Raw genomic sequence first — 27,916 nt, forward strand, 5'->3', positions numbered from 1 at the left:
TTCGGGGAAGCAAAAAAGCGCAAAATACGCACTTAAAAATGTGCAGACAAGTTTTACAGCGTTCTCCCAGAGACGGAAGCGTATTTTAATGGTAAAAGCCTACAAAAGGCAACAAAAATTTAGTTTCCAGGTCTCTGATTCCCCAGCATCGCAAGAAGAGTTAAATAACGGGCCTTCTAAAGGCGAGGGAACAAGAAAAGTAGCCAGCAAAGAACGCTGAGTGCCTGCCGAGTGCGGAGGTTACGAGCCGGGCTGAACCACAAGTGAGAGGACCAAGAAAGGACTCGGCGCTCGAAAGTGAAAACGCGGAAAACAAGAGCAGAAACCTTCACCCGGAAGACCTGGCAGTAAACCCTCTATCGCGACAACGGCGGAAGAGCGCAACAAAGGAGCTTCCGGTTTGGGTGACAATGCCCTGGCCACAAGTGCGTGGGATGCGAACACATCCGTCACTGGGGTCCGCGCAGGGTTCGACAGCGCTGGTCGCGCAGTGCTTTCGAACGCTAGTCACTCTCCCCGAAGCTGGACTGCAGCGAAGTTGCGAGCAACTTTGGCTATAGCTTCGCTCTCTTTGGCAGTCAGCACGTGCGAGACTTGCGAAAAGGTACTGCTTCAAGTGTCATCAGTATCGAGATTTTTGGGATAATAGTAATTGTCATTTGTTCTTCTAAGTAGTTACAAAACACTTCTAAACCATTCAGTAACAGAAGACACGTCTTCACATCGCCTATAGGTGTTAAAACATGCAACTACGGTACACTGTTAGAGCTTTCAGCATATTGAAACTAATCATAATAGTAGAACGGAATGGACTTACCATTCGTAACGGCTCCAACTTACCGATGAAGCATAAGGGCTGTTACTAATACGCTAGCATTCTTCCAGTACCGCATTTTGCCAGTAGCCAATAAAAAGGCTAAGAGGAAACCTTAGTGAGCCACTTTGCATATAACGAAATTTAGTGTGTTAACCTCGGATATGCTGAACCCATATATGTCACATTGTATACAACGAACCTGAGTATGGCATCTCGAATGTAACGAACTTTCATGCCAGTAACATCGACGTCACGAACTTTATCTCTTGACCTCGTACATAAGAGACCTAAGTGTACCACCCCAGATATAACTAAGTTTCGTGTTTCAACCTCGTATGTAAAGAACGTCTACTAACGCATCTAAACGATCGACCAAGGATCGCCTAAGAGTTTTTTTTCCTCTAAACATTTACAGAAAGCAGCACCGAACAGAGACTTCCGCCTTAGTCGTTTCGAAGTGAAAGCTGACCCGCTCTTTTCTTCTCCTGCGTCTTCACGCTAGCAAAATTCATATTTTGTACTAATTCTACTCAGAAATTAAACCAAAGAAATGCGCACATGTATTCACAAAAAAAATGAGCTGGAATCCATTAGGTTGAGAAGATTTGGAGCTCCAGGTCCTGACATGTTCCCGGGGCTCTAATTGCCCATGCGGAACTGCGTTCGTCTCCTCCTTAGGGACAAAAAAAAACAAGTAAAGGAAAACAAAAAAAACTAGAACAGAGGAGTGTGGAAGAGCCGGAGTTTTTTTTTTTTCATAGAAGGCCCAAGTAAATGCCACTGAAAACGGGACAGAAACACGCGCATAGCGAACCGCAGTGCGGTACCAGAATTCCTCCGGGGAAGACGGCGTCCGGTCCTGTCCGCTCTTTCAAATGCTCCCCTCCTCCCCGACTTGTTTCTTTTCGGCTCCTCTCTCTCCCTTCCGGTCCCCCCCTTACGACGTGTCCATCCAAAGGCAAGCATCCACACTGTCCCTTTTTCCCCGGCTGCGCGGCGCTGCGCTGTTTGCATTACTTTCCAGCCGGACACTGTTTGTGCGGGTCGGGTCCCTCAGCCGAGTTCCTCTCTTCCGCTCTTCGTGCGCAGCGATAGTCGTGCCTGCAGGGACAGACCCAAGACGCCGCGCTGGTCTGGAAGCAGCGGCTTTTGGCCCAGTAAAGCGAAGATCCTCTCGTAATTGGTCTGTCACAGCCAGAAACAAGAACACCACCCCACCGGCCTCCTCTTCCGCCTCCCTCTTATTCTGACCTATCACCTTCTCCTTCCTCCAACGTCCCCCTCCCCTTCCACCCTCCCGTATATCTTGCATTCCTGTTCCCACTCGCCCCATCTCTTTCATTCTTATAGCCTCATACTTGCCTCTTCTCTGCGCTTGAGCACCGCTACAACCACTGCGGATCGATAGACTGCAAGCCAGGCTGAGTTGTTTCTCGGCTGCTGCTTTCCTTCCGCTTTTGCTTTCATGAGCGCGTTGGGTTTTTGTGATTAGTTTCTCAAAGAGTGCTGATTTCCACTCCGTGCAATACTAGATGGTGCTGTGTTTTTCTGCATTTTTGCTACCCGGGGCTCGTATCCATGAATTTCTGCGGCAAGAAATGACGGAATTTGCAAATAAGGACGCGGGAATTTCCTTCGTGACAACACCGTTGTTCTCGCTATTAAGGCGCAGGTGCTTGCGCTGGAAGCAATGCTGCCATGTTGGTCATCACTAAACTGAGTTCAGGTTTGCCAGAACACTAAAAGAATATTGATAGCCAATTATTTGCGACCATGCAATTTGGCGGCTGAGCCAGTAGGAACGAGTTACGCAGTAATTTATTGTAAATGCGAAGGAATTAAAGCTCAATTGCGTTGCACACGTTTCAGGCATGAGGGCAACGTTTAAGAAGTAAGCTAATTCCCCTATCGGATGAAGGCACCCTGCATTTCGAGCCTTTGTTTTTCAATTCAGTATTTGAGAATATTAAAGTACCTGTTAGCGTCATGTGAACAGACAGTGCATGCGCGTGGGCGAAGCTCATATTCAACCTACTCTATCTCTCCCTTTTCATCCATTCGCCTTTCCGCCGTGTGGAGCAGGAGGCAAGGATCGCGTTCTCTCCTGCGGACCTCTCCTGCTTTCCCATTACGCAGTATTAGTACGACGGCTTTATCTCCCGGTTGCTACATTTAACGCACTACGTTACCTTTGACTGGATTCGTGACACCTCGTAATGCAACAAGAGTTCTAGGCGCCACTACCTTTGCGCGCATCTTGCTACATTGCAAGAGCAGGACTATGTAACCTATCCTTCAGAAGGAGGTTCCGAAATTTAACAAATCACGGCACCCAGGGACAACATTTTTCATTTCCATTTGTCTATCGCCTGTTGTATTTCTTTTTATCTTTTCATGAAGGGGGAGGGGGGAGGGGGGATATTTTCAGAAGAATCCCCTCACGGTACTCCTTTCTTCTACCGGCTTTATATGGTACTTCTGACTATAGTGTGTATTCTAATACGTCAGCGTATTGTCTTTTTATGGAGCCGCTATGTATCATGGTGTAATGGTATGCGCTAAAAGAAGCAGTTGCGCCCTAATAGTATACCTACATATAATTATTCGTGTTTGCCCCTGAGAAGTATGCATTGCCGCACACAGAGTGTTTGTGCGACGAAGAAATGGTCTAATTGCAAACAAAGAATAACAAGAGATGAAAAAAGTGACTAATACTTTTGTGTACAGTGCGCTCAACCTTTTTCCGGCTATCAAAACATATTGCGCACAACATATCCGCGTTGTGTAATCAGTGCGCTTGGTGCACAACTTCTCCTTAAAGACCGTTATTTTACCGCAATGTATCTTGCAGGTTTAGTTGCATGCGTTATACTAGCTGTTCTTTTCTTTCGAAATATAGCAATTGTTTTAAAGCATCCTGCATCATCGCGTTCGTGACTGAATTAAAATTTCATCCATCAAATATGCCCAAAAATGTTTCTCTCACCTGCGTCTTCTGTAGCGTTGTTCAGTTGGCGAGTTGGCAGTTTATGCCGTGCTCAAATATCCAGACTACGGACAACAAGTTTCACACTATTTCTTTAAAACAAAGCACGACGACAATGTTCATAAGGTGGTCGTGTTTCCGGTTTATTATCTTTTGCTGTGCAGTACATCACACATTTAAATATTGCCAAAACTACGGAGCTAAGTTATCAACTGGAAACTTCCGCGATCTCTTGTAAAAATCAGTCGGTATATGCCCTAGCTGTTTCTAGGAGCTGCGTTCGGCTTCATCGCTTTTTGATAATATATGCCATAACTCCGTCTTTCCCCAAACTTGTCACACAGCCTGCCACATGCAGTGCTCTTTTTTTTTTCAACAGATTTGGCATGATTGTTACTACCGTGCTGGACCTTGCATAACCGAGCCCTGCCTTCCCGGGCAATGCAACTGCTGCTTTTCAAGCTTGCATCTGTCATATTTTGCAATATGTAGAGATTAATGCTGCAAAACAGTTAGGCATTTCTTGCGCGGCGGGGATTGCGGGAAAGTCAGCCAAGAATAAGTATTATCTTGAGCTCTACATGGTCGGCTTCTTTCGTCGTACACCTGAACATTGACTGCAAAATGGCTCCAGAACAAAGCTGCGTCTTTTTTTTTTCACTTATCCTTGAAAGAGATATTTAAATTGGATTTTTGCTTTGCTAAAACGACACTGACACGGAAAAACTAAGATTGCCCTTAAATCACTATGAATTTTTATTCCTGCTGGTGCTTTCGTAATGAAAAGTCAAACAAATGTTTCCTTGCAGCATCTTGTTGTTTTCAAAGTGCACCGACAGTGTTAAATTCCCTAATTCATTTGGAGTTGCTAATGAATTTGCAAAACCACTTGTGGATTTCAATAAGAAGATTGAATACTAGCGGGGAACGTTGGTCCACGTCGAATATATTTTTGTGCAGAATTCTTTCCAAGTGAAACTAGTCAAGTATTGCTGCATTTACCTCTGCGTAACTTGTGATGAGGTTTGCTGTCATGACCACTTCTGTGTAGGCTATGAACTTAAATTTCGGCATTGAAATTTATGCGTCCTCCTTAGTAGTGGAAGTCGGCGATAGTCGTTCGTCATCAAATAATGCTTGACCCTCACTGCCCCTGCTCTCCTATCGTGGTCCAATAACTTAGAGCATCTTAGCTCATGCAAGCACGGCTTTGCAAAGCCGTGTTTGTGAATTAGGTTTAACCCTCATTCAGTGCACAGCTGGAGCTCTGGACCGCGCGTTGTTCTAAAAAGATTTCGAAAAGTGTTTCGAGAATGCACCTCATGAATTATCATCATCATCATCAACAACCAGAATACGCCCTCTGCAGATTAATATACATTTCTCAAACATTTCTGAGGAGGTACCGCTTCAATTGGCATGAATAAAGAATAATATGCCTAAAATAAATCGTCTAAAATTAATTAATGATCGCCTTTCTCAACTGGATTGTTTGTTTTTTTCTAACCGCAGAAAGTCGGTAATAGACAATGATCATAGTGCACTTCTTTAGGTGTAAAATTTGTTGTATAACTACGGTCAGTGCCAGCAACAGTGCTGTTTCTAACTTGTTTCCTTCTCTATGTAATTGCCTATTATATAGCACACTTCGGAGATAGCTGAAATCTTTGCTCCAAAATAACAAAATTAGTCATATTATTTTGTAAAATGACATTTAAACGGTATCAGCCTGCACAATAACTGTGTTCTGAACTGCTATACAACCAATTTAATTACATCGTAGCGTCAAGATATAACTTCACTGATCCATTCGGCTATAAAACTAAACCTCTACACTGTTACATAATATCGTTTTCGTGCAGTAAGCAAATGGCATCTTCAAGCAAACAACATCAAATCGTTTTCAATAAGGCAAACTGTACTGCGAGCTATTTGCGCAGCAATTTTTGAGCACTGCCATTCTCTTTCAAGCTTCTAATTTATAAAAGGATAATCTGTCTGAGCCGTCGCGGTGGCTCAGTTATCGTGTTCGGCTGCTGACTCCGAAAAAATGGGTTCGATCTCGGCCGCAGTGATCGCATTTCGAAGGAGGCGAAATACTACAGACCAGTGTATTGTGCAATGTCAGTCCACGTTAAAGAACAGCCGATGCCAAAAATTATTCGAAGAACTCCACTACCAGAGAACTCCACTAAAAGCTGAGTCCCTTTGGAACGTTAAACCACGTAAAACAAATCAAACCTAAACTGTCTGCAACATTTAACGCTTCCGCAAATTAGGATTACCCATGAAAAGCATTATCAACTTACATCATTTCACTGAGAATTGTTCGCCGTCGTTCATCTCCAAAGATTATGCACGCATTTATGATGCTTCTGAACCAAAAGCAAACTTCCAACTTCCTGACTTGCTCTCACGAAGAAAAATTCTCCGGTCCATGCGTTTTTCAGGAAACGTTCCACCCCTGAACCCACATTACAGCGCAGCTTCTTTTCACCGCTGTCATACCTGTCGCCGCGCATTGATCGCTTAAAGTTTCTGTTCCGGTTCACCAGAAAAACCCGGTTTGGAAGCTTACTTTTCAAACACCTGGGAATACCGGAAGTTTTCCCTGACCAAAAATTTATGATCATTCAGATTCGTCTTTCCTGACAATTTTTTCAGCAAAATTTTTGGTGCTGTTCCTGTTTGATTTTTAAGCTGCAGAAGTTGTTTTAATTTATTCTGAAAATTGATTTTTCTTGCCCAGTCCCTTTACACCGCCTGGGAGCCCTGTAGCGTATATTAATTCAGCAGTAAACGAACATGTCAGTAAAAAAACACATAAATCAATAAAAAATGAAGTATAGCAGGCATGCTTGCAATGGTAAAGACACATGGACCAAAGCAACCATAGGCCCATACTTGAAAGAATCAAGAAGTGGTCCTTCAGACTCAGTGATATCGTAGTTTACTCAGGGCACGCTTTCTTTCCGACTGCATAAAAATGCGTTAAGCTTCGTTGCAATTACTGTGAATTCTATGTTAGCAATTGATATTAATCTATTTCCTCAGCCACTATCCCCTGTAGTGTTCTTATTATCACATTGTTTTTAGCTTCCTCATTTTTACGCGCAAAGCCCTCTAAGAGGCTTTTTGCTTTGCACACACCATACATCGTTATGAGTTCCACGTGCACTTTAAGCGTATCTCGTTTGCAAATGCGCCCTCGGGTTTGGCTTTGAAGATTTGTCCGTCTTATTCGTGGGGCCGTCGCAACCTCCGGGAGTCCAACTCACCACGTCGAATTCAGCTCCGAACGGGTTATCCATCGTGTCCCACTGCCTCTCGCCCAGATTTGGCTCTCAAGGGAATAAACCCTGACAGGAGGTCGACTGCGCCAGTCAAAGGCGAGGGGGAACCGAGAACCCGAGGAGAAAATCCGTGTGCAAGTCAATTCCGACAAGCTTACACGCACATACAGCTCAGCCAAGAATCTTGACGTAGAAAGACAGACATAGGAGAAATGAGGATGAGAGCGAGGCAGAAGGCAGCAAGGAAAGGCGAAAGAAACAGCGCAAGAACCTCGGGGGAAGCTTTCGCAAGGGACCTGGAAAGTCAGAGCAGCGTTCCAAATGAGGCCCGGCGAGCCTCTCCACGGCCGACGTGACGCTGTCTCACACAGTTCGATGGTCTCTTGCTTCTGGCTGCAGGTCTGTTCTCCTCTTTCTGGCGTCTTCTTTTCTGTGCTCGCTGTACTTGTTCTCGCTTTCGGCCGCAGCGGACCCCGTCACGCACGGCTCTCGCGCTCACTACTTGATCACGTTCCTCTCCATTCAGAGAATACGGATATTTCTTCGGTGGCCCGGTCGTCTCATCTTCATGGCGCTCTCAACGGGGCTTTGCAAGATAGGTCGCCTGGGGAAACGCCCGCAGTTTAGCACAATGGAAGCTCATTCGCGGTTGCTGCAATTAGCGCATCATTTTGTACCAAGCACTCCTCTGTTATTTAAGTTGTTTGGAGCCCATGGCGTCTTCACAAGGTAGAATGTGGGACAATACGTAGTGGGCTCTTGTAACCACTGCAATAGAACGGGAACCTTAAGCGCAAATAAAAGACACGCGAAGTCTGTGTCTTTCATGACTCTCAATATTTTGGGAAGGTGCATGCATGCCCTAGAGAAAAGAAACAATGTACTCAGCATAAATGCAGAAAGTGAGAAAATATTTGCGACACATACCATTGAATGTCTCGGCCACATGTCGCTACCTATACGCTATGCGCTTCAGCAGCGCGAAGGCTACGCCTCCGTTTTGACAGTACTGTTGTGTAATTCTAAATTCTAAGCTCTTCAGCAGTGCACGCTACCGAGATAAAAAGCAGAGAAGACATACGCATTATGTGCTTTATGCAACGCAAGCTTCGGGGCAGGTGGGCAATGCATTGAGTTTAACAAACTCATGAGGGAATCCTATGCAAGCGCATTACGTCATCTGAAATATCCGCGGGAACCTGTTTGCAATAAACAAGTGAAGGCATCTCTTTATGTCTGCACAAAAATAAAAAGAAACCGACTTCTGCGCGAAGCCGGTCGCGCACGAAGCCATGCTGTCGTTGTGCGAGCCTTAAGCATGGGTTCTTGCATTTCTGGCTGTCCATTTTTTTGCAGCGACAGCTGTTAAAAAGTTAAGCCCAATAACCTTCGTTAGCAACGTCGGCCGCAAGACCTTAATTATTTAGTGAACATTTTATTTTTATTCTTTATTTTGTTTAATTTAACTTATTGTAACTGAGTTCACATGAATAATATTCAGTGGCAGTCATCGGTCACGGTGGTCAGGGGGCTAAGTAAAGCGAGGAAGGGGCAGCCGGAGCCGCTATGCTGCACCAACCTCTCCTTTACTGTTCATGTAAATTAAAAAAATTCCCTTCACCACATTTAGTGACGAGGAGCTTTATGGTTTATGGGGGTTTCACGTCCCAAAGCGACTCAGGCTATGAGAGACGCCGTAGTGAAAGCCTCCGGGAATTTCGACCACCTGGGGTTCTTTAACGTACACTGACAGCGCACAGTACACGGGCCTCTAGAATTTCGCCTCCATCGAAATTCGACCGCCGGGGCCGGGAGCGAACCCGCGTCTTTCGGGCCGGCAGCCGAGCGCCGTAACCACTCAGCCACCGCGGCGGCAGTAAGAGATAAAATGCCAAAGGGAAGAGAGAGAGAAAGGGGATCAAAATTAATGGCTAAAACAAAGCTATAAAAGCTTTGCCTGATTATGCGCTGAACCGGTAAACTTACCTCTACATATTCATACCTTTTTGGGGACTATTTTTCTAGAGAGTAAAACACAGCAAGGCAGACAAAAATTCCCAAATATTTCCCAAATGAAAGATGAGGTAGATTTTAGCGCAGTGAACGTCAGATCAGCACTCATCATTTCAATATCTCCACAGATGAAGAATGTTTCAATTACGCTACCTCTAATTATATACTGCTTATTAGGACCATTTATTTCTTCGTGACTAAATAAATGATATTTCATGCGTCCTGCAGCGCACATCGCCTTACGTTTTGTGAACACTTTCAATACGTACGCTGATGTTGATACTGTGGAAGTCGCCCAGGGAGGCGACCGCGGCCACATTTATTGAGGGCTGCCGAAGAGGGGACAGGAGCGGAGTGGCGGCGGCAGCGTCCGGCCCTGGCCAAAAATGTCCCGAGCGTTCTCTCCGGCGCGTGCTGGGAACACTTCTTCCTTTTCAGCATCACGCGCACTGCCATCCGCGGGGGTCGCTACAATATAATGCCCACTCTGAACGTGTTGCTACTGGTTTGTCCTTTGTCTTGTCTTGTCTTATCTTGCCTTAACTGGCTTGCCTTGACTTAGCTTGAAAACTAAACATTTTGACAGATTTGCCTGTCTGGTTGGGTTTGAAGAATTATATTGAGCTGCACACCTCCAAACAAAAATTTGAACTTTGGTCTTCAACTCAACGAAAAAAAGTCGCCACTCACCACCTCCCTGCAGTGCGCCAGCATGACTAACAGCCTGTAGCCCCTCCCCCGCGCCTTTCGCGTCACAGCTGTCGTTCCTTTGACAGCGCCCCCCCCCCCCCCTCCCCTTCATACTTAAAAGACGCTAGCTACTGCCCTCAGTCACCCCTGATGAAGGAGCCGAGTCGGCTTCGAAACGTTGGATTAAGGTTAAAATTTTTGGTTGCAGATGTGCAGTTCATTATAATTCTTGGCTTAGCTTGCACTGCAGCAGCACCCTGAAAAAGTGAATTCGTGCATAAACGTAAACTCATTATCTTCCCAAGAACAAAAAATGATAGCGTGCACCGCTGGTGTCCCTGCGTGCAGTTCGCGACTTTCATTCTTTCACGTATTAGCATGAGTACGCAAACTCAAATGGCCTAATCAGTTGCACTGTGACTTTTCTAGGACATTGCTTAGTCGATGATGGCAAAGGGTGTATTACAAAATGACATGCACTGCGTGGACGAGCCCTCGATCAGGAAGTAAGCTGGTAGCTTGTCATGGTGACTACTTGCTGCGCTCATACGTCGGTCGGCCATCACAATGATGACGCGTATCTTACTTTGCGGGGATTTTGCTGGATGTTCGGCTTCTCTGTTTGGCTACAGCGAGTACAAAGGAAATTACGAGTGAAATCCATATGTGCTTCAAACTATAGTCCGGGACAACTATTTCTCGTGACGAAGCGCAGGCTAAGCAACCGAAACACGCCACACCTTTCTACGCAGCGGAATAATTACCATCTTGCGGTTATCAGGTTTTTTCCTAAAACATATGACATTACCGATTAAGTAGAACCCGGATATATCTAACCGGGATCCATTGAATCATTGGCTCTATCAAACGCACAGATTATTCCCTTGAAATACTGTGTGAAAGTGTAGGAATGACGCGTTAGATATCGAACTCCACCTTAGCCGGCCGTCTGATATATCCAATTCCGCCAGGTCAAAGAGGTGCGCTACTTGTTCTACGGCTCCTGAATAACCTTCGAAAGGGAGCCGATGGGAAGGTTGACTTCCTTGCGGGCATTCAGATAATCACTGCCGCTTGGAACGATGTTAAGCAGGACACAGTGACCAGCTGTTTGCGCAAGGCACGGCTTGTGTCGGCAGGAGAGCACGACGTGCTTCGCGACTCCTTTTTTTTTTTTTCCGGGGGCCATCCCGGCTGAAGCGACAGTTGAGGATTTTGTTGACGATGACGGCGAAGTACAAATTGAAGCCAACCCCGCGGACGAGAACATTGTGGCGGGAATTGCTGGCACCGAAGAGGAAGGCAATTCTAACGACCGCGATGATTGTTGTAGTCAGGAGGAAACGCGCCCTTCACATTCGTTGGGCTGGAGTAAGCGTTCAGCCTAATTCGGCATTGTTCCTTCAAAATGGAGTTTACAGGGCTCTCGGACTTGGACAGTCTAAAGAAGATCAAAGCCAGCGTTTTTAAAATTACTGTCTTGAAACAAAGGTTTTCCTTCATGTCGTCTTCACCAACTTTCCAGTTATTGGATGCTCCAACTGGCAAACCTGCATTCGTAACGATCGCGAGTGGAATGTTATGTCTCTTTCTGTAGATCGAATCATCATTATCTCGAACTATTTTCTGATCTCATTAGAATGCGATACATCCTGGATCGACTGTATTCGTCACTTAAAGTATATTTCTAACTCAACTCCCAAATGCAAGTCTTCGATGCTAAGGAAAAACAATGGCGGATGGTTGAGCGCGGTTAGGCCAAATGCGAATTCGCTGCGCTAGCAGTTTGGTTATCACTTCGGTTTCGATTTCGGTTTGAGGCTTCGCTTTGTGCCAGCGCACTACAAAACAGTTCTCTTGGTTAGTAGGCCCTTATAGTTACAAAAAGATTTCATAGATGACGCCAGCTGCCCCAGCGACGGTGTGAACGTACCACGTACACAGCAACGAGCCAGGATGCAACGCGCACCTTCGCGCTGCCGAACTATTTGCCGCTGTGGCGCACTGTTATGAATATTCTATGCCCGTGGCATTTCCTCCATTGCTAAGAAAAGCTGTAGGCGAGTAGAGAGGTTGTTTGACCCAAGACTTTCCACAATTTAAAAAAAAAATAGGCCTCTTGAATTAAAAGAGCGCTTTTTTCGGCATCACGTTGTCAGGGGTGTAATACATCAGAATACGGCTAAGATGTGCTAACTAGCAGAATTTTTAACAAATATAGAATAAATAACTTTATAACTATTAACATTAGGTTCCTGAATTATTCAGAGACATGTAGCCCTCGCGAGTAATATCCGTGTCATTTTTTTGAATTTTGAAAAGGCGGTTACCCTCGGCGCATTGGCCCCACAAATTCTGGCTACATCGGGCCAAAATTACAAGCGCTTTCGAGAGGCTTTCAGGGAAAGCAAGTTCTCCAGTGCACGTAATTCGTCCAAATAGCAAAAATTTGCTGGGCCGCAGCGCCTAGGATAACCGCCTTTTCGAAATGCTTAAAAATGACACGGATATTACTTGCGAGGGCTTCATGTCTCTGAATAATTAAGGAACCTAATAATAATAATTAACAGTTAACTATTCAATATTAGTTAGCCAGCCTACTAATTAGCACGTCTTTGCTATATTCTGACGTACTAAACCGCTGACAGTGCTATGCCGAAAAAAGCGCTCTTCGAACTCAAAAGCCTATTTTTAAAAATTGCGGTAAGTCTTTGATGAAACACCCTGTAGAGTACACCACCTTCTTGCCAGCAGCTCAGAAACTTCTCTGCGGAAAAAATAGGCGTTACAAGAACTAAGCGCAAAGAAAGACAAATTATAGTTTGTTTGTTTTTTGCCGCCAGGACCTTGATGTCATCATCATTATAATTTATTATTGGTTTGAATGCCCAAAGGTCATTGCATAAGTGGATATGGCAGAAAGCAGAGGAGATGGCACAGGAACGCGGCCCAACGCCACCTTTTTTCAGCTCGAAAATGGCACAAATAATGTAAGAAACACGCCAACTACAAACATTAAAGAGGGTTCTTGGCCGCATAAAAGATAACCGGCAAAAAGATTGCACAATCATAAAAATGTTATTTAAAACACTTTAAAAGGTCAGCGGTCAAAGGGCGAAGATTTCAAGTATTACTATTAGCAACTGTTGAGCTCGGGAGTTTGTTTCATGGCCGTTTAACTAGAAGTAATGGTGAGAAATAAAAAGAAGATATACATGAGAATGGAAGAGAAAATTTGCAACAGTCGCCGGTTCTAGCCGGAGTATAAGTTGAAAAAAAACGGGCGCTTTTGGTGCAGCATAATATAAAATATGTTATCAAAATATTTGACTTTGAAAATCAAATGTCTGAGCCAAGCGAGAAAGCTATGAGGTTCGTTTGATATCGGGCGCAATAGATGTTCAGTTGTCACCGGCTGTATCGGGCTGCTTTATTTTGTAGAGATTCGAGGAGGCTATTCACAGCTTGTGAATTAGGGTTCCCAATTAAAGACACGTCTTCTAGCTTAGACCTAATGAGGGACCTGGCAGGGAGCATACGTAGTGTTTATGCTTGAAGAAATCAAAGTCAGAAGGAGAAAACCCAAAGTACGTCTAGACGAGGACAATACATTGTCGGTACGGACGTACCATTAGTTAAAGTTAGGTGGACCCCCAAGCACTCTGAAACAGGCACTCTGAAAGTCGAAAAGATCACGGGCATGTTTTTACAACCACGAATAACAGCACACTATGACACGCTTGCACGTGGCCTTATCTGCGAACAGACATTTATATAAGGTGCTTACGTCGCACGCTTTTGAAGGCATAAAAATATTACATACTACCATTGTTTTAACTCCTATTCCGATCTAACATTTATTCAGTAATAAGGTTCCGCGCATACTTTCTTGCCTTGCCAGTGAGTTGTATATGTGCGCATTTGAGGGCCTTTCGTCTTTTGGTCCAGGGATTGATGGTCGCAAAGACTACAATCGAGTGGGCAAAGACTACAGTTTCAACACGACGTACAATCACAACTCTTAACAATCCCAGCCGTCCTTGCAAAGCTGTGCCACAGCGACAACGAATATTGGGTAGTACGTTGAAAGTCTCGCATCATCAACAGACAAAGAGCAGTGCGGTTGTCGTCACCCCGGTTCAATGTTTTATGGCATTTGCCATCACCTCTTCTTTACAATCCCGCACTCATGGTTCGGCTACCGGGACACCCGCTTCACGCTTTATGCAGATCGATTACTTTCATCCCTTTGCTCCGCTGGCGCACCTCTAACCGAAAAGTATGTCCACATTCGCCACCTCACACTCAACCGCCGCAGCAAGCGCTCCATTTACTCCAACGCACTTCCAACGACAACCCCAAGAGCTGCGGCAAAAAGCAACGTCGATGCCGACGCTCATAACACGCAGACAGTAAAGGGGCGGCAGACGTGGCAGGTATTCGCGCATAACACGCCCCGATGCACTCGCGAAAAGAAACGGTCCTCTTCGCCTTGTTTTTTTTTTCTTTTTTGGCTGCGACGCTCTGCTTTTAAACGCTCGGCGAGGGACTGGAAACAAGCGTAAAGTGCCTTCCTCGGCGAGTCCGCCGGGAAACAGCCAGGAACCAGATTGAATTCGCTGCCGGCGAAGCACGGGCGGAGGCAAGATCAGGCGATCGATTGTTTGCCAGGGACGTACTCCACTGCAATCGCCACAGCTGTCTCCGGCCCGTGGAAATCGCTTCGGAAGTGTTTTGTTCCTCGGCCCGGTGTTCGGGGCACATTTCAACTTGCATTTTGAACTGTTTGAGCGCGTCAGTTCGCCGTTCGCCGGTGAAAGCTAGGAACAAACAAAACGCAGCGTGCCTGCGCCGGCCACTTGTGCAGACGCCCGAGTTTGCTGCCAGGTTTTCGCGCCTCTTTCAACCCAACCTAGAAAGCCCGACACCGACTCAAACTGTGATTTGCGAAAAGCGAGAATCTTTGAAGCCTTTGTCGCATTGTTTGTTTACAAGTCGATAAAATAGCGCTGACGGCCAGCTAGAGACTGTTTTGTGAAGCATTAGCACCAGTAAAATATGAACTTTCCGTTGTTTTTTTTAAAGGGGAGAAAACAACCGATGGCTCGCCGATTGAGCTGCAACATTAGAAACGTCGAGCACACGGTCGATAATTTCGCTCACGTCCGATGAAAAGCTCAAATTTAATCGGTAGTAGTCATCTCGTGTTGTACAGTTCGAAAGAGGCATTTAAGTTTAGAGCGCAATTTCTGTTTCCTATGACTGCGTTTATATACAATAATGTCAACGCGCGCAGCATGCCGTCAAGTTTAGATAACTATCTTTTGACGTAACGCAGCGAATACGTAGAGGAGCGCCAGTTCAATTAGGTATGTTTTCTGATGTGCAAATACAAACTTTGTTGTTCATGTTATGGTTTTCTTGCGGCTAGCCAGTTGTTGATTCTCGGTCAGTCCTGACGTAGTACAGAAGAGTCGGGATCGTCACAATCATCAAGGATCACTGGTTGACTTTATTATTCCACCCAGCTTCTTGGCTCGAACGCTGTCTCTTAATGGGGAACCAAACAACGTCTAGAAGCTCGTGCTTCTTGCGAGAAGTTCGGGAAGCTTTCGAGCCCCTGGAAATCAGGGTAGCCAACCGGAACATTCTTCTGGTTAACCTTCCTGCCTTTCCTCTACCACTTTTTTCTCTCTCTCTCATATCAGAAAAGCGAATTCAAGCACATTTTATGTAAACGTTCCAGTTTAATATCAGCCAGTGCTCGGCACGGAATCGTGAAAGGCTGAATATTTGATTAGCCCTGGATAATGTTTGAAATTTAAAATACCATTCGAATACTTGCATGGTGTCAGAAACACACTGCCGACGAGATGCCTTGGTCTTGGCTGGAGTTTAGCACCTGACGGTCGCTACGTTACCCGCAAGTGCGTCACATTACGCATTCAGCAGCTGTTTGACACGGAACGCTAGAATGAAGCCGCTCATAGCAGCCCCTACCCATTAGAAGCTGAAACGTAGGTGCTTTCTTCAGCATTGAAGTTGTGATCGACACAAATGTTGCCGACCTCTAGCACCTCTGAAAATTGGGTACCATTGAACACTTTGTACCCCAACTTTCGCTTTCACTTTTGTGTTGCTTGCGCTGGCTGCAATCTGAGGGCTGGCGGCATTACATGCTTTCCAATAAGGCAGCAGCAAGCCCTGCTCAAGTGGTCAGATTGTTTATGCGCAGCGGCATACATTGGAAAAGTTTCTTTTTGTTTGTACAATTATTGCTGATTGTCTTCTTCAAAGCACACTACAAGGTAATTCAAGCAGCCAGTGCTTTACACTTCGTTCATAGTGAGACGTTTATAAGCACATTATCATAAAATTATGATTAGAAATTTCATTATGCGCTGCAGAAAAACTGTTCCAAATCTGGAACGCCGCCACTTCGTGCTTAGATCAAGGACGTAGGCGCCCGCTTTATATAAATCGTACATCTTAGTATTCGATTGGCAGGCTGCTTGCTTTTAGTTACGTAATATCAGGATTTCATAAGAAGCACTCACAATCCGTTCGCGAGATGTTTCATTCTTCTTCGAGAGTCATTATTCACACGCGCCTAATTTGTTGCTACAGTTGTTCAGGCATTTAGCTCTGCAGATAAAATGCACTCACATTATTCCTCTCAGTCTAATCCTTTCAGGCGCCTGGTCTATCAAATGTGGCAATTCTCAACAACCCTATACATTGTTTGCTTCCTTCTTTCGAGACTTTCTACCCGCCAACACGGCTGGCTTCTACAAAACTTATTAGCTTCCGTTTCGGCAGCGACAAGTACAGTTGCTACCGTTGCACAAGTTTAGCAGAATGAACAGAATCGTTCGCACACTGTCAAGGCATTCTTGTGAAACTGCTTCAGCGCTGCTGGAGATCCCAACGCTTCACAAACTTTGCGGTCATTATCTACACTTTTCGAAGACATGACGTAACGACAAAAATGACGATACTCTTGCGAAACGTCTCGTCGTTTGCTGTTCAAGTTGATTAGAGTAAAGAATGAGGTAACAGACAACGACAAAGGCAATACTAGACTTCGATAGAGCGCAACTACGATTGGACAAAACAGAGCTCTCGATGAAAGGAATGATGGAAGTGTCCCCCGATAGCTGCAGGCGAGCGTCGGCGGGACTACCTCGGAGCGGAGCTGAGAAACGCGGGAAACTAAAACGAATCGGTAGAAAAGCGGCAAGGCTGAAAGGTCTGAAGACGAACCATCGGAAACCATGCATAACCCGCAGAATCAGCAGGGATCCGCACGCGAGGCCTGAAAACGAAACAAACGAATGAACGCAAACTCTCGAGAAGAGAGAAGAGGAATCGGCATATACGAATGCACGCAATAGCGAAGAAAACGATAAGATAAAGAAAAAGAAAGCAAACTGCGCTCGAGAAAGAACCGAAAAAAAAAAACCTAGCCGTCCGGCGAAGCGCGTGGGAGCGAGTTTGGGGAATTGAAACGCCGGGAATCAATGCTTTCTGCGGGAGATGTGGCGTCGGCGCCTTCCCTTTTGTGCTCGTGCGTGCGTGTGTAAGTCTGGCGCAGATGAGTCTGTCCAACTGCATCCTCACCCTCTTCTTTGCTTTTCGTCTCTCCTACTCCCTACCACCTTCATCCCTCTACACGAGCGGGTGTACGTCTGCTCCTTTCCCGAAGAGATCTCTCCGTGCTTCTTTGTCAATTCTTTCTTTTCTCCCTTCGTCGTCTCCTTGCTCGCCTCCCGTTTAGGGAGACCGTTGCCCGGCGCAAGAAGATGTATACTCTCACTTATATGTATTTCGGTGACGACCGCTGATGCCGATGCCGATGTGGCGCGCGCCCTTGCACGCCGCCTCTCCTCAGCTTCGACTACAAAGGGCGTGATTTATGTGAAATCCGCGCTCGCGCCTGCTCGCTTGCTGCGTAGAAGAGAAATGCGCTACTTGCGCAGCTTCGCTCTTCCCTGTCTTCGTCTTCGTTTTGTTTTGTTCTTCCTATACCTCCTTTTTTTCCTCTGCTGGCTCTTCGTACTTCACGAATGCGTGTGGCTGGCGGCTCGAGAGTCGCAAATGTAGCAGCGGCCTGTAACTGAGAGCGGATTGAGGTTCAACAAAAAGCGCAACCGTCTTGCACAGTGACGCAAAATAGTACAAAGGCGAACACGGGAAGAAACCGACTGAGGGAAGAACAAAACGTGAGAGCCGTGGATACAAAATGGCGATCGCTCAGAAGCCGAACGAAAAAGAAAGCAGCACGAATAGCTCTCGACTCCTCGCACGAACTCTAGATCCTTCGTACGCATGCACCGAAAAAAGAAAAAGCGTCAGATATGGATCAAAAGGCGTCAAGTCTATGAATGCGAACGAGTAGAGCGGCAAAGAATTTAATGTTGCCTTCGAGCCAGCGAGCGGGAAATTCTCATCCGCCCGCTTTTGATCTCAGCGCCCACCGCACTTTAGCTGGGGATAAATGGGTTCCTGGAAAGGAGGCCTGCCAACAGTCTAACCAAAAATAAGACAGAAAACAGCAACAAAATTCATTGGAGACTGGGGGAACAGTATCGTGAGAGCAGAAGTTGAGAAGTAGGAATCAGAAGCTGAGAGGCGAGTCGAGTTAGGCAGCCCAGAGAAAAGGAGGTCGTGTAGGAGGAGGAGGCAGGCATGAATTCGCCTGACGCGCGTAGCGCCTTATAGATTGGGCGAAAGCCCGCGCCAGGCGCTACTGCCCGGAGGAGTCTGCGGCGAAGTGGCGCTGAGTCGAGGACGCGTTGAATGGGACGGCCGACTTCCATCCATCACTGTAGTAAACTGTTCGGATGTTGTATCGCAAATACTCTCGCCCGACTTGGCTCTTTTAACTCGCGACTGCCATTGACTCGCGAGCCGCGCGTATAAGCGCGTTGGGCCCTTTTTTAAACGGTGGCGGCATCGGACGAGAAAAGTGCACTGAGCGAGGAATGAAATAAAGAAAAGTAAAATGAAGCGCGCACTACAGAGAAGCGTGCGAGGAGGCTGCGGCCGGCTGCAGAAATCTTGCGCCAGGCGCAAGACGCGAACGTTTCGCGCGCGTTAACCCCATTTGGCGCTAACGATGTCGAAAAGAATTTCCCCTCCTGAAGACGGCAAAGCAGTGACGAAGCTTGGCGGTGTTGTTTTCGTGAAAGGCGAAGCAGTGTCTCCTTCTTGCGCTCACTGGGGTGTAACTCTATTCAATGCTGCTGCTGACGATGGAGTGAGACGGCTGCCCGAGAAGGGCTCACCATAGCGTATGCACGGCGCAACAAACCAATGCCTTCCTCCAAACTTGAATTCCAACCGAATTCCGGTCACCTTTCTCTTTTTTGCGTTAAATTACTGCTACAGTTTCGATTCTTGCGTTTTTACGAATACAGCGTAAGAGTGCAGGCAACCTTGTCTGTCTCCGCCTTCAAGCTGTGATGCGTTTTTACACCAGACCAATAAGAGATGAGCTTTTGTCCGCCTTCATTAATGTGACAACCTTAGAGGCTGCGTTCACGAGAAAAGACACATCCGTCCGTCCATGTCACGAAAAAGGAGGTGGCCCACCTCCAAATCTGGACAGGTGGCAATCTATACCCACGGTATTGCGGGCAAACTGCCCACCATAGCAAGTGTCAGTGGAAAAATTAAAATACATTGAATGCAATTCCCACCTCACCGCGCTGCCATGGCTCATCAGCACATTTTTCGAGAGGTAGACAGCCTGCAGAAGGGCACATTTATGCAAAAATGAACCTTACGGGAGCCCGCAAAGAGGGACTCGGATCTCAAAAACCCACCGGTGAATGTGTTTGAAACGGCCACCCGCCAGTGCAGTGGGGCATCGCTTAATCACTGTAACACTATTCCATTAGCGGTATGAGGACTCCCTGCGGTCTATTTGTCGGAAGAGAGCACTTCTCTTGCATTGTACTCAAGAGGGCTGGTTCCAGACAATGCTTCTGTCCTCCAAAACGGATAGTATACCAGCATGGATAGTATAAAGCAATGGTGCACTACTTCGGTAATGTCCCTGAATAGTACGAAGACCGCTCATTTCTTTCCACTGTCGCCGAAATTACACTCCGTCGACTTATAAAATCACCCGCCGCAGTGGCTCAGTGGTTAGGGCGCTCGGCTACTGATCCGGAGTTCCCGGGATCGAACCCGACCGCGGCGGCTGCGTTTTTATGGAGGAAAAAAAACGCCAAGGCGCCCGTGTGCTGTGCGATGTCAGTGCACGTTAAAGAACACCAGGTGGTCGAAATTATTTTGAGTCCTCCACTACCGCACCTCTTTCTTCCTTTCTTCTTTCACTGTCTCCTTTATCCATTCCCTTACGGCGCGGTTCAGGTGTCCAACGATATATGAGACAGATACTGCTCCATTTCCTTTCCCCAAAAGAACAATTATTATTATTATTATTATTACTATTATTATTATTATAAAATTAAGGATAGTACCGTTATTTCCAATAACTCTTTTAAGTACCTCGATATTAACCTCACTAGTGATTTATCATTGTCCTACCACGTTAGCTATGCAATAAATTAATATAATCGAACAATTGGGTAGCTCCATCGTACCTGCGCATGGCGTCTTCTTTCTTAAAGCTACCATCTTATGAAACAGTTGTGCGACGTACACTTGGATACGCTAGCGCAGTCTTTGACCCACACCAGTCTAACCTTATTTCAGCTCTTGAATCTGTTCATATTCGTGCTGCTTGCTTCATTCTTTCAAACTGCTGACGGTACTTTAGCATATGCACTTGAAAGTTTCAACTACAACTTTCTTCTATTGCTTCCCATCGCCGAATTCCTCGTCTCCGCCGTTATTAGAGCTTTTTCCATTGTTCACCCCGTGACAACCAGCTCATTCAACCGTTTCGTCGAACACATTGCCCAGGCCATCCTCACAGCGTTGAGTTCAGTTGAGTTGAGGTGTTGAATGCTACAGGTTATGCCTCACAGCGTTATCCCTCATCGTGCCCACACTACTGCATTCCAGAAGTCGTTTTTGTGCACACAGCTTACAACTGGAATGACCTTGGAATGATGACGATGATGATAGTGAATTTTTATGGCGCAAGAGCATCAAGACTGCCATCGAGGAAACCATGTTACCTTCATGATCGCCACGCAACATTGTTAACCACCGTTCATGCGCACAACGCTCATGTACTGCCCCGCCTGGGACCCTCGGGATTCAAATAATTCAAAGTAGATAAATAAGCGTCGTCCTAGTTTTTATCCGCGCGATAATACCTTGCTTGGTCTAACGAGGGTCTCGATATGAATGACTGACAACTTGTTGCGTGGTTTCACGAATCAACGGCGTTATACAGAGCTGTGAACATGCGTGTAGGAGCGAAGGTACTCAAATCGCGTTGTTGTCTCCGCCATCGTTAAACAATCTAGGCACCGTGAAGAGCCAGAACTGGTGTAGCATCAATTATACCTTTTGCTTTCCGCGATGCCTGTAAACAGCAGGGTTACGTATTTGAAAAGGCATTTAAAGTTTTGGCATGGGTTAAACAAAACACAACCAATACAGATATGAAAACCAAAGATTTCAACCAAATTGATTCACAGCGCTTGATAGCTGGGACTTGAGATACGCGTTGGCGCTTTGAATGAGAGGCATATGTGTCTCATCATACTGCTTACGACTCCTTTACGTCCAGCCTTCAACAAATAAGGCTCGTGACCAAATTGTGGGGCGATACAGAGTTGCATATGACAGCGGCGGCGGTTGTCACGTGTAACTGCACTGCTATTAACACGGTGACTGAATGCTAACACATTGCTTGCTGCTAATGTCATGATGTACGTAGAGCACGAATACTCGCCAAATTTTTATTTCCCTCAAGGTACGAGCAAGAGAGAGCCGGGTGGCAGTTTTGAAAGTGGTAGGTCGCGTCAACAACGGAGAAGATTCGAGCGCGGGCTTCCGACCGCTCGGGTCATTCCTAGGTATTTTGTTTCGTGAGATAAAGTGGGCTCTGGTTTTCCTAATAACAAAACGCGCACCGACACGCTGCTTTTTTTTTCCAGCCGCAGCTGGCGCGTCCTCATGAAACTACCGACATCCCCCGCCATACCTCCCCCACTTCCTCACCCCCTCGAATATACATCCCGTCCCGTCCCTTTCAAAAACATATGCCCCACTCCACGCAAACTAGGGGGCAGGATCTGGAACACTTGTTTACAGGGAGCGGCCCAGCAACACTTCTCGCAATGGCGCCTAGGGCGTTATGACGGGCGTTCGAACGTGCAAATATTGTTTGACTGGCGTCGTGTGTATTTTTGTCCGCTGCTGCGACACCGAGGCGAGGAAGCATGCCTCAAAGATAACACCGGCCGTGAATTGCTTGTCATCCTTGCGCGGAGCCGCTGTCGGAAAACAATGAAAGCTTTCGCGCGGAAACACGAAGCAACATGGCCAGCGCCGCTGGGTGTCATCAGGGCAGCCTGTGTTTTCATAGGTCGGGGCAAGGTTATAATGACCACGGAGAACGGCGACCGCATGGCCATTTCCTTCGGGTGTCTCCGTCAGTGTATGCTAATGCAAGTAGTGAGGCATCACTTGTGTCGTGTGTCTGTATGCTTGCTGTGTTTTCGTTCTCCCAGCAATGACCCTGTTTGCCTTCCTCCTATGTCCTGTTTGATCTTGTCTTTCTGTGAACTCCTGTAGAGTTTAAATTGCATTCGGCATCTGGTGTCATATGTTTCTAGCGAACCTATCACGAAAGGCATCTTCGTAGTATCCTCTGTCGTAAAATAAATACTGCTCTATGTTCTACCAGGTTCCCATGAGTGGTTTGCTTCCGGGGTCTGAGCAGACTGGCTGAAACGGACAAAACAAAGCAGGCTATTGTTTCTAAGCTCTCTCCTTGACCCAAAAAAGCCTAAACGGCTGTTTCGGAATTCTTCAGAACATAACGAAAGTGTACTGTTTGTGAATCTATTTCTCAGCTCAAAGGTTTAAACCAAAATAGTGGATATGGAATGTTGACAGGTTTATGTAACTTATAGACCGGAAACGCATAATAGTGGAGCCGTAAACGCAACAGTTCGCGAATTTATTCTGCGCCACAGTGTTTGCTGGCAAATAATTTTTGAACGTAGGTAAAGTGTTTCAACAGTAGAGCACAGCATGTGACCCTGAAATGACGTAGAGGTGCCGTAGCACTAAAAGCCAATGGTCATAGGCAATTGCAGCTTAAGAAGAACTGTGCTGTGCAGCAGGTATGAGCTAACCTAGATGATGACTTGTGCTAGCAGGGTTTGTAACAGTTTTGAAATAACCGTCTGCGATAAAGTTGTGACTAAATTATTTTTCTCATTTAGTATTTGACGCTGAAATAAAAAAATAAGCTGCCTAAATACTACGTAGTAAGCTTTTGTGTGCACACTCAGAGGAGTTTTGGTGTGCTCTTGACTGAAATGCAGTCACATAAAACCATCAAACCTCTTTATCTGAAAAACAGTAAAATGGCGAGTTGAGCGAGTTGGTACATACTTGACCAAAAACAGCGCAGGAACAGGGACAAGAAAAAAGAAGCTGGGAGAGGTCCTGTCTAGCAACTGATGGTTTACTGAAAAGGAACACGTAAAATATACTCGCTTTACAACCAAGAATGCGGAGGAGCTGCACCAACAACACTGACAAGCTCTGAGTGGCATCAAATACCTGTCAAAGGAAATGTTTTGAGAGTGAACATCCTTGACAACGCTAAATTAAAACCGAGGTGACGTTACTGAATAAGTGGTATGTAATTTATCGTTAGCGATTTCGATCAGATGTGTATGAGTTAGCATGACCACGTTTGATATTAGATGCATGCCTCATGACAGCAACAGATATGACGCTGTGTCTGCAGAATTTGTTTTTCTGAGGTGTCAAGAATTTGACACGAAAAGTCTGGGAAGAAATGAATTATTGCATAATATGCTAAAGCAACGCATTTAAGCATACGCGCGTGCAGACGCCTGATGTTGAGATCTCGGCACACTTAACAGATCGAGACACTCAGCCCTTCAAATTAATTGCGCCAGCATCGGCAGAGTGACCATAAGCGTCCCTCGAAATGGTTAAATATGAGCTACTTAGTGTTCCTTCGCTAACATCTGAAACTGTATACGCAGCCAATTCCTCTTGAGAGGTTTGGCTGCCGAATACTTAAGCTACTTAAGCAGCTCCTCCTAAGTGAGACAATCAGACCATGTCTTGATGATCGAAACATCAGAAAATCACTGCTCCTCTCAGTATACTCCTTGTTCTCTGAGCACAGCTTACAGCTCCGTATCATGTTTATCATGTGATATTTCAAACCTTACACGCATTCATAAAAAAAACTAGACAAGACCACTTCAAAGATTTCTTCAAAAGCGCATCCCAAGACCAAAGTGACATACTTTAAAGTCGAAAATGTTCCTCAATTGGCCGCAGATAAACAGCACCTGATGGCAATGCTTTTTCAACACAAGGCAAAACCTTGGTATTATTGCCTGCGATTCTATCCACTTGTATGAAAACTTTTAAACAGGTATCAAGGCATGCATATAATATGCATTCTTCTATGTGCACCATAGGTGCGTCCCTTGTCCCTCTTTGTCATCTGGTTGTTGCCTGAATGTCCAGTTTTTTTTGTGTTGTGGTTGCCGTTTTGGCACGTAAATTTTCTTCTGGTGCATGGCATTATTGAACGATAAACATTTGGCGTTGCGTGCCACTTATAGAGCCCTAGGGTGTGGTTGCCTGTTTGTGGTTCGGCTAACTGCCTGAACTATATGGATAACAATACCTTGGCTTCATAACAGGCTGTTGTAAAGTTTTTTATATTAGCAAGTGCCACGGTGAAAGCTTTAGAGAAGGATTGAAGCACTGGGTCTTCTATTTTTGTGAAGGGTTTGAACCGAAATTTCTCTCAAAGTATTTTTACAGTCCTTTAACAGCTGCTGGCCCATAAGCGACAGAATACTGTGACTTTTGTTGAGCGGCCTAACGTCGGCTGGTATTGTAAACTGCCTGCAAGAACTATTAAAAGTACGATAAATATTTGTGAAATGATCTTCTATTTTCATGCCCGACAGGCAATAGTTAGGCACCTCTTTTCCTTTAAAGCTGTTTTGCGCTATCGAGTAACTGAATCAGCGATGGAAAGCTTTTGTAAAAGACTTTTTGTTGAAGCGAATTTGACACTGACGCTCACTTCTAATCATTTCCTTCCCTCTTAACTAAAAAAAAATATATCACAGTTTCCTGTGAAGAAACTGCGTCTTGCTTTTTCTCTGCCATGCTCTGTGCGAAATGAGTGCATATGCTCGTTTCATCAAAATAAAAGTTCATAGCAAGACCGGAAACACACTGCTGGTCTTACAACCAGACACAAGGGCACACCAGGGTGTTCGCTGCCTTAAATTTAGCATCATAAGAATCATTTTTTTGAACCTGCCACCCATTCCCTACCACTGCTTGTGCTGCTGCTTCTAGGAATGTAATTTAGCAGATGCTCGATTAGGCCTGCATTTACAAGGCAGAAAAGAAAAAAATTAAATCTATTTCTTTCAGTCAGTTATGTTGTTTGTATTCTCTGTATTAGTTAAGCATGAGAGCAAAGTTTATATTTTCTAGGAGCACTTGTGTTATGCTGACTTTCTCATGTTTTCTTTAATCACGAAGAAAAAGAAGGGTGGACGGCAGGGAAAAAAAAGCAGCACCAAGACTGGCAGCTCGTGACCCCTCTTTCACCGGCCGTTTCCCCCTTCTGTCTGTCTCCCCCATCCCGCTGCAGACGGGCCGGCTCTTGTACGCGTTAACATCTATATAAGAAGTATCAGCAGAATTGATGACGTCACCATGGTAAGTGTGACATCACGCAAAAGGCAAAGGCAGGGCCCGCAAAGAGAGAGAGGTTTTCCGCGAGTCGGTCTGTTGGCGAACCGGAGACAACGCTAGGTAGGGCCTCCTCATCCTCCTCCTAGCACGCGCTCTCTCTCTTATTTCTTTATTCTCTCTTTCTCTATTACGCGCGCCCGCCATTTTCCTCCTTCGCCGCCCGCCTTCTTATTACTCTTCTTCTCGAATTGCCCCTTCCCGCCCTCCTCCTTGTAGATGGCCCGTGTGTTGTCAGGGTCAACATCTATCTTCGCAGTATTAGCAAGATTGACGATTTGAGCATGGTAAGTACACGCGTGTCCTGTGCCGCACGAGTGCACTGGCCAACGCGCCTGAGCTGTCTAGAAGGTGCAAGACCGCAGGCTTCATGGAACCTTGCCAACGCAACCACGGACACATATACACTTATGCCTTGACTAGTTGCTTCCAGTGCCGCTTCGAAATTCGGCCCAATTTTTCATATTTTGAACAGAGGTTGTTTGGCTACATTCAGTACTTAATTGCGGTAAGAATCCGAGCTATTTAAACCGTCTTATACTAATAATTTGACTTCACGTGTCTCTCAGAAAGGTATTTTGTCATTCGAGGAATTCGCATTGCAGGAAATCTGTTTTTATCCATAAAACCAGATTTGACTTTGAATAATGTCAGCGGCGTGTGCCTTCTAGCAAGCTACAATGGCGACTGTATACGAGGTTTCTTGCATTTCGTTAAGCCAACTTTTATACCGCCATCAAGCATTACTCACAACTATTTATACAACCCTTCATTTTTCATCGGTAGCAAACATAAGACGCACAGCTCTGCCGTGTTCTCCGTGCGTGAGGTGTCGTGGTTGGTGTCAGTTGTGTGAGTGTTGTCTTTGTGGCGATGTGAGGACTTGCTGGTGGAGTGCTTGTTGTATTCGTCATCTTTACGTCATATACTCGACAGCATGCGGTATCAGCAAGCAATAGATTGTAATTGTAGAAGGCTGCAACAGCAATGGCGGGAGGTGGCTCGGCATTTAGCTTCATATTCGTATTTAAAATTCGGTCTTTGTGGCGAGAGTAGCGAACGCATTTCTATAAAATTAATGACTCTGCTCGTTATAGTGCTGCGCGGGAACCTCTAGAGAGGACATGCTGCTCAGTTAGTCTACGACCTCTGTTCATTTACCCGTCATTTAATATTGCAGAGTTTCTTGATTTTCTCAATTTTTATTCAGAATATAAAAGTAAGACTGGAAAATTAAGAATTGTTATCTCAGTTGGGAGCAATTAGGCATCACAAACGGAAAAGCCATGTTCCATCATCTGGCTACTTGACACCTCGAAGATGTTTGGCAAAAGTCTAGCTAGGCCTGATGGGCAGCAGTGACGCTTGGCGGCGTTTAGGCTAATATTGCTGTCTCCCAATGCACGTCACCTGTACCCAGCTGGTGTCAATATGTCTGTCTGCTTATGTCCGCTCTGGATGTCTCTGTGTGTCCTTGTCATCCGCCGTGAAACATGGTTCGCTCATCTCCTAGTTCGTGACCATTCGTGTCTCATGTAATTTTGCCTGAGGTGAAACTCTTGAGGCCCTGTAACCTTTGACTTTTCGGCAAAAGCCTCTTGTCCCCCTTTTCCCTTTTCTTTGTGTTGTGTATGCCGTATACAACATCTTTTTTTGTTTTCGTCCAGTAAACGTTTTTAAAACTAAAGTCAACAGTCACTCTGTATCCACCATTAATGTTGCATGTCCATCCAAGCTGCGCACGAGTAAGAAGGAGCTCCCCTCGAACCTTTGTGTCAATTTATCTGAGCTTGTTGTTACGCCTACACCTGTATACGTGAACGACCGATGCTATTGTGTCCACCCTTCCGACCGTTACGAAGCTCGTTCCTTGTGCTGGAGCTCGCAACTGAAATTGTTGATAGGCTACAACTGGCGAAGCATGCTGCAGAGCAACAACCTGTCGTGCGGCACATATTTTTTTGAACACATTCACAGGTCGAGACAGGTTTTAGCGATCACAGATCTCAGCAGCTTCACACCGTGTAGGCCTCAGAATCGAAGGCTTCCTCCCAGTTTTTCGCCGCGTGAGTCGTAAAGAAAATTCGTTACTGACGCGCTGATTTTTAGCCCATAAGCAGTACCTAAATGTGCTGTAGGTGTCACTGCGGAAAATCCGTAAACCTAACAAAATGCACTTAGAGCAGCCAG

General features: G+C 45.7%; 1 protein-coding gene across 8 annotated transcripts in view; it reads left to right on the forward strand.

The window, feature by feature from the left end:
• Positions 1 to 27,916, forward strand: part of GluClalpha (glycine receptor alpha 1) — a 403,918-nt gene that overhangs the window by 347,790 nt on the left and 28,212 nt on the right. For 5 of the 8 annotated variants that reach the window (XM_077627890.1, XM_077627892.1, XM_077627894.1 and 2 more), the window contains one exon: positions 25,626 to 25,693. In XM_077627890.1, coding sequence (XP_077484016.1) covers positions 25,626 to 25,693 — 68 coding nt within the window. Of the gene's footprint in view, positions 1 to 25,625; positions 25,694 to 25,945; positions 26,014 to 27,916 lie in introns of all 8 variants that reach the window. The other 3 variants (XM_077627891.1, XM_077627893.1, XM_077627897.1) reach the window with 1 other exon arrangement.

The sequence above is a fragment of the Amblyomma americanum genome, chromosome 6, assembly GCF_052857255.1.
Source record: "Amblyomma americanum isolate KBUSLIRL-KWMA chromosome 6, ASM5285725v1, whole genome shotgun sequence".
Classification (NCBI taxonomy): Eukaryota; Metazoa; Arthropoda; class Arachnida; order Ixodida; family Ixodidae; genus Amblyomma; species Amblyomma americanum.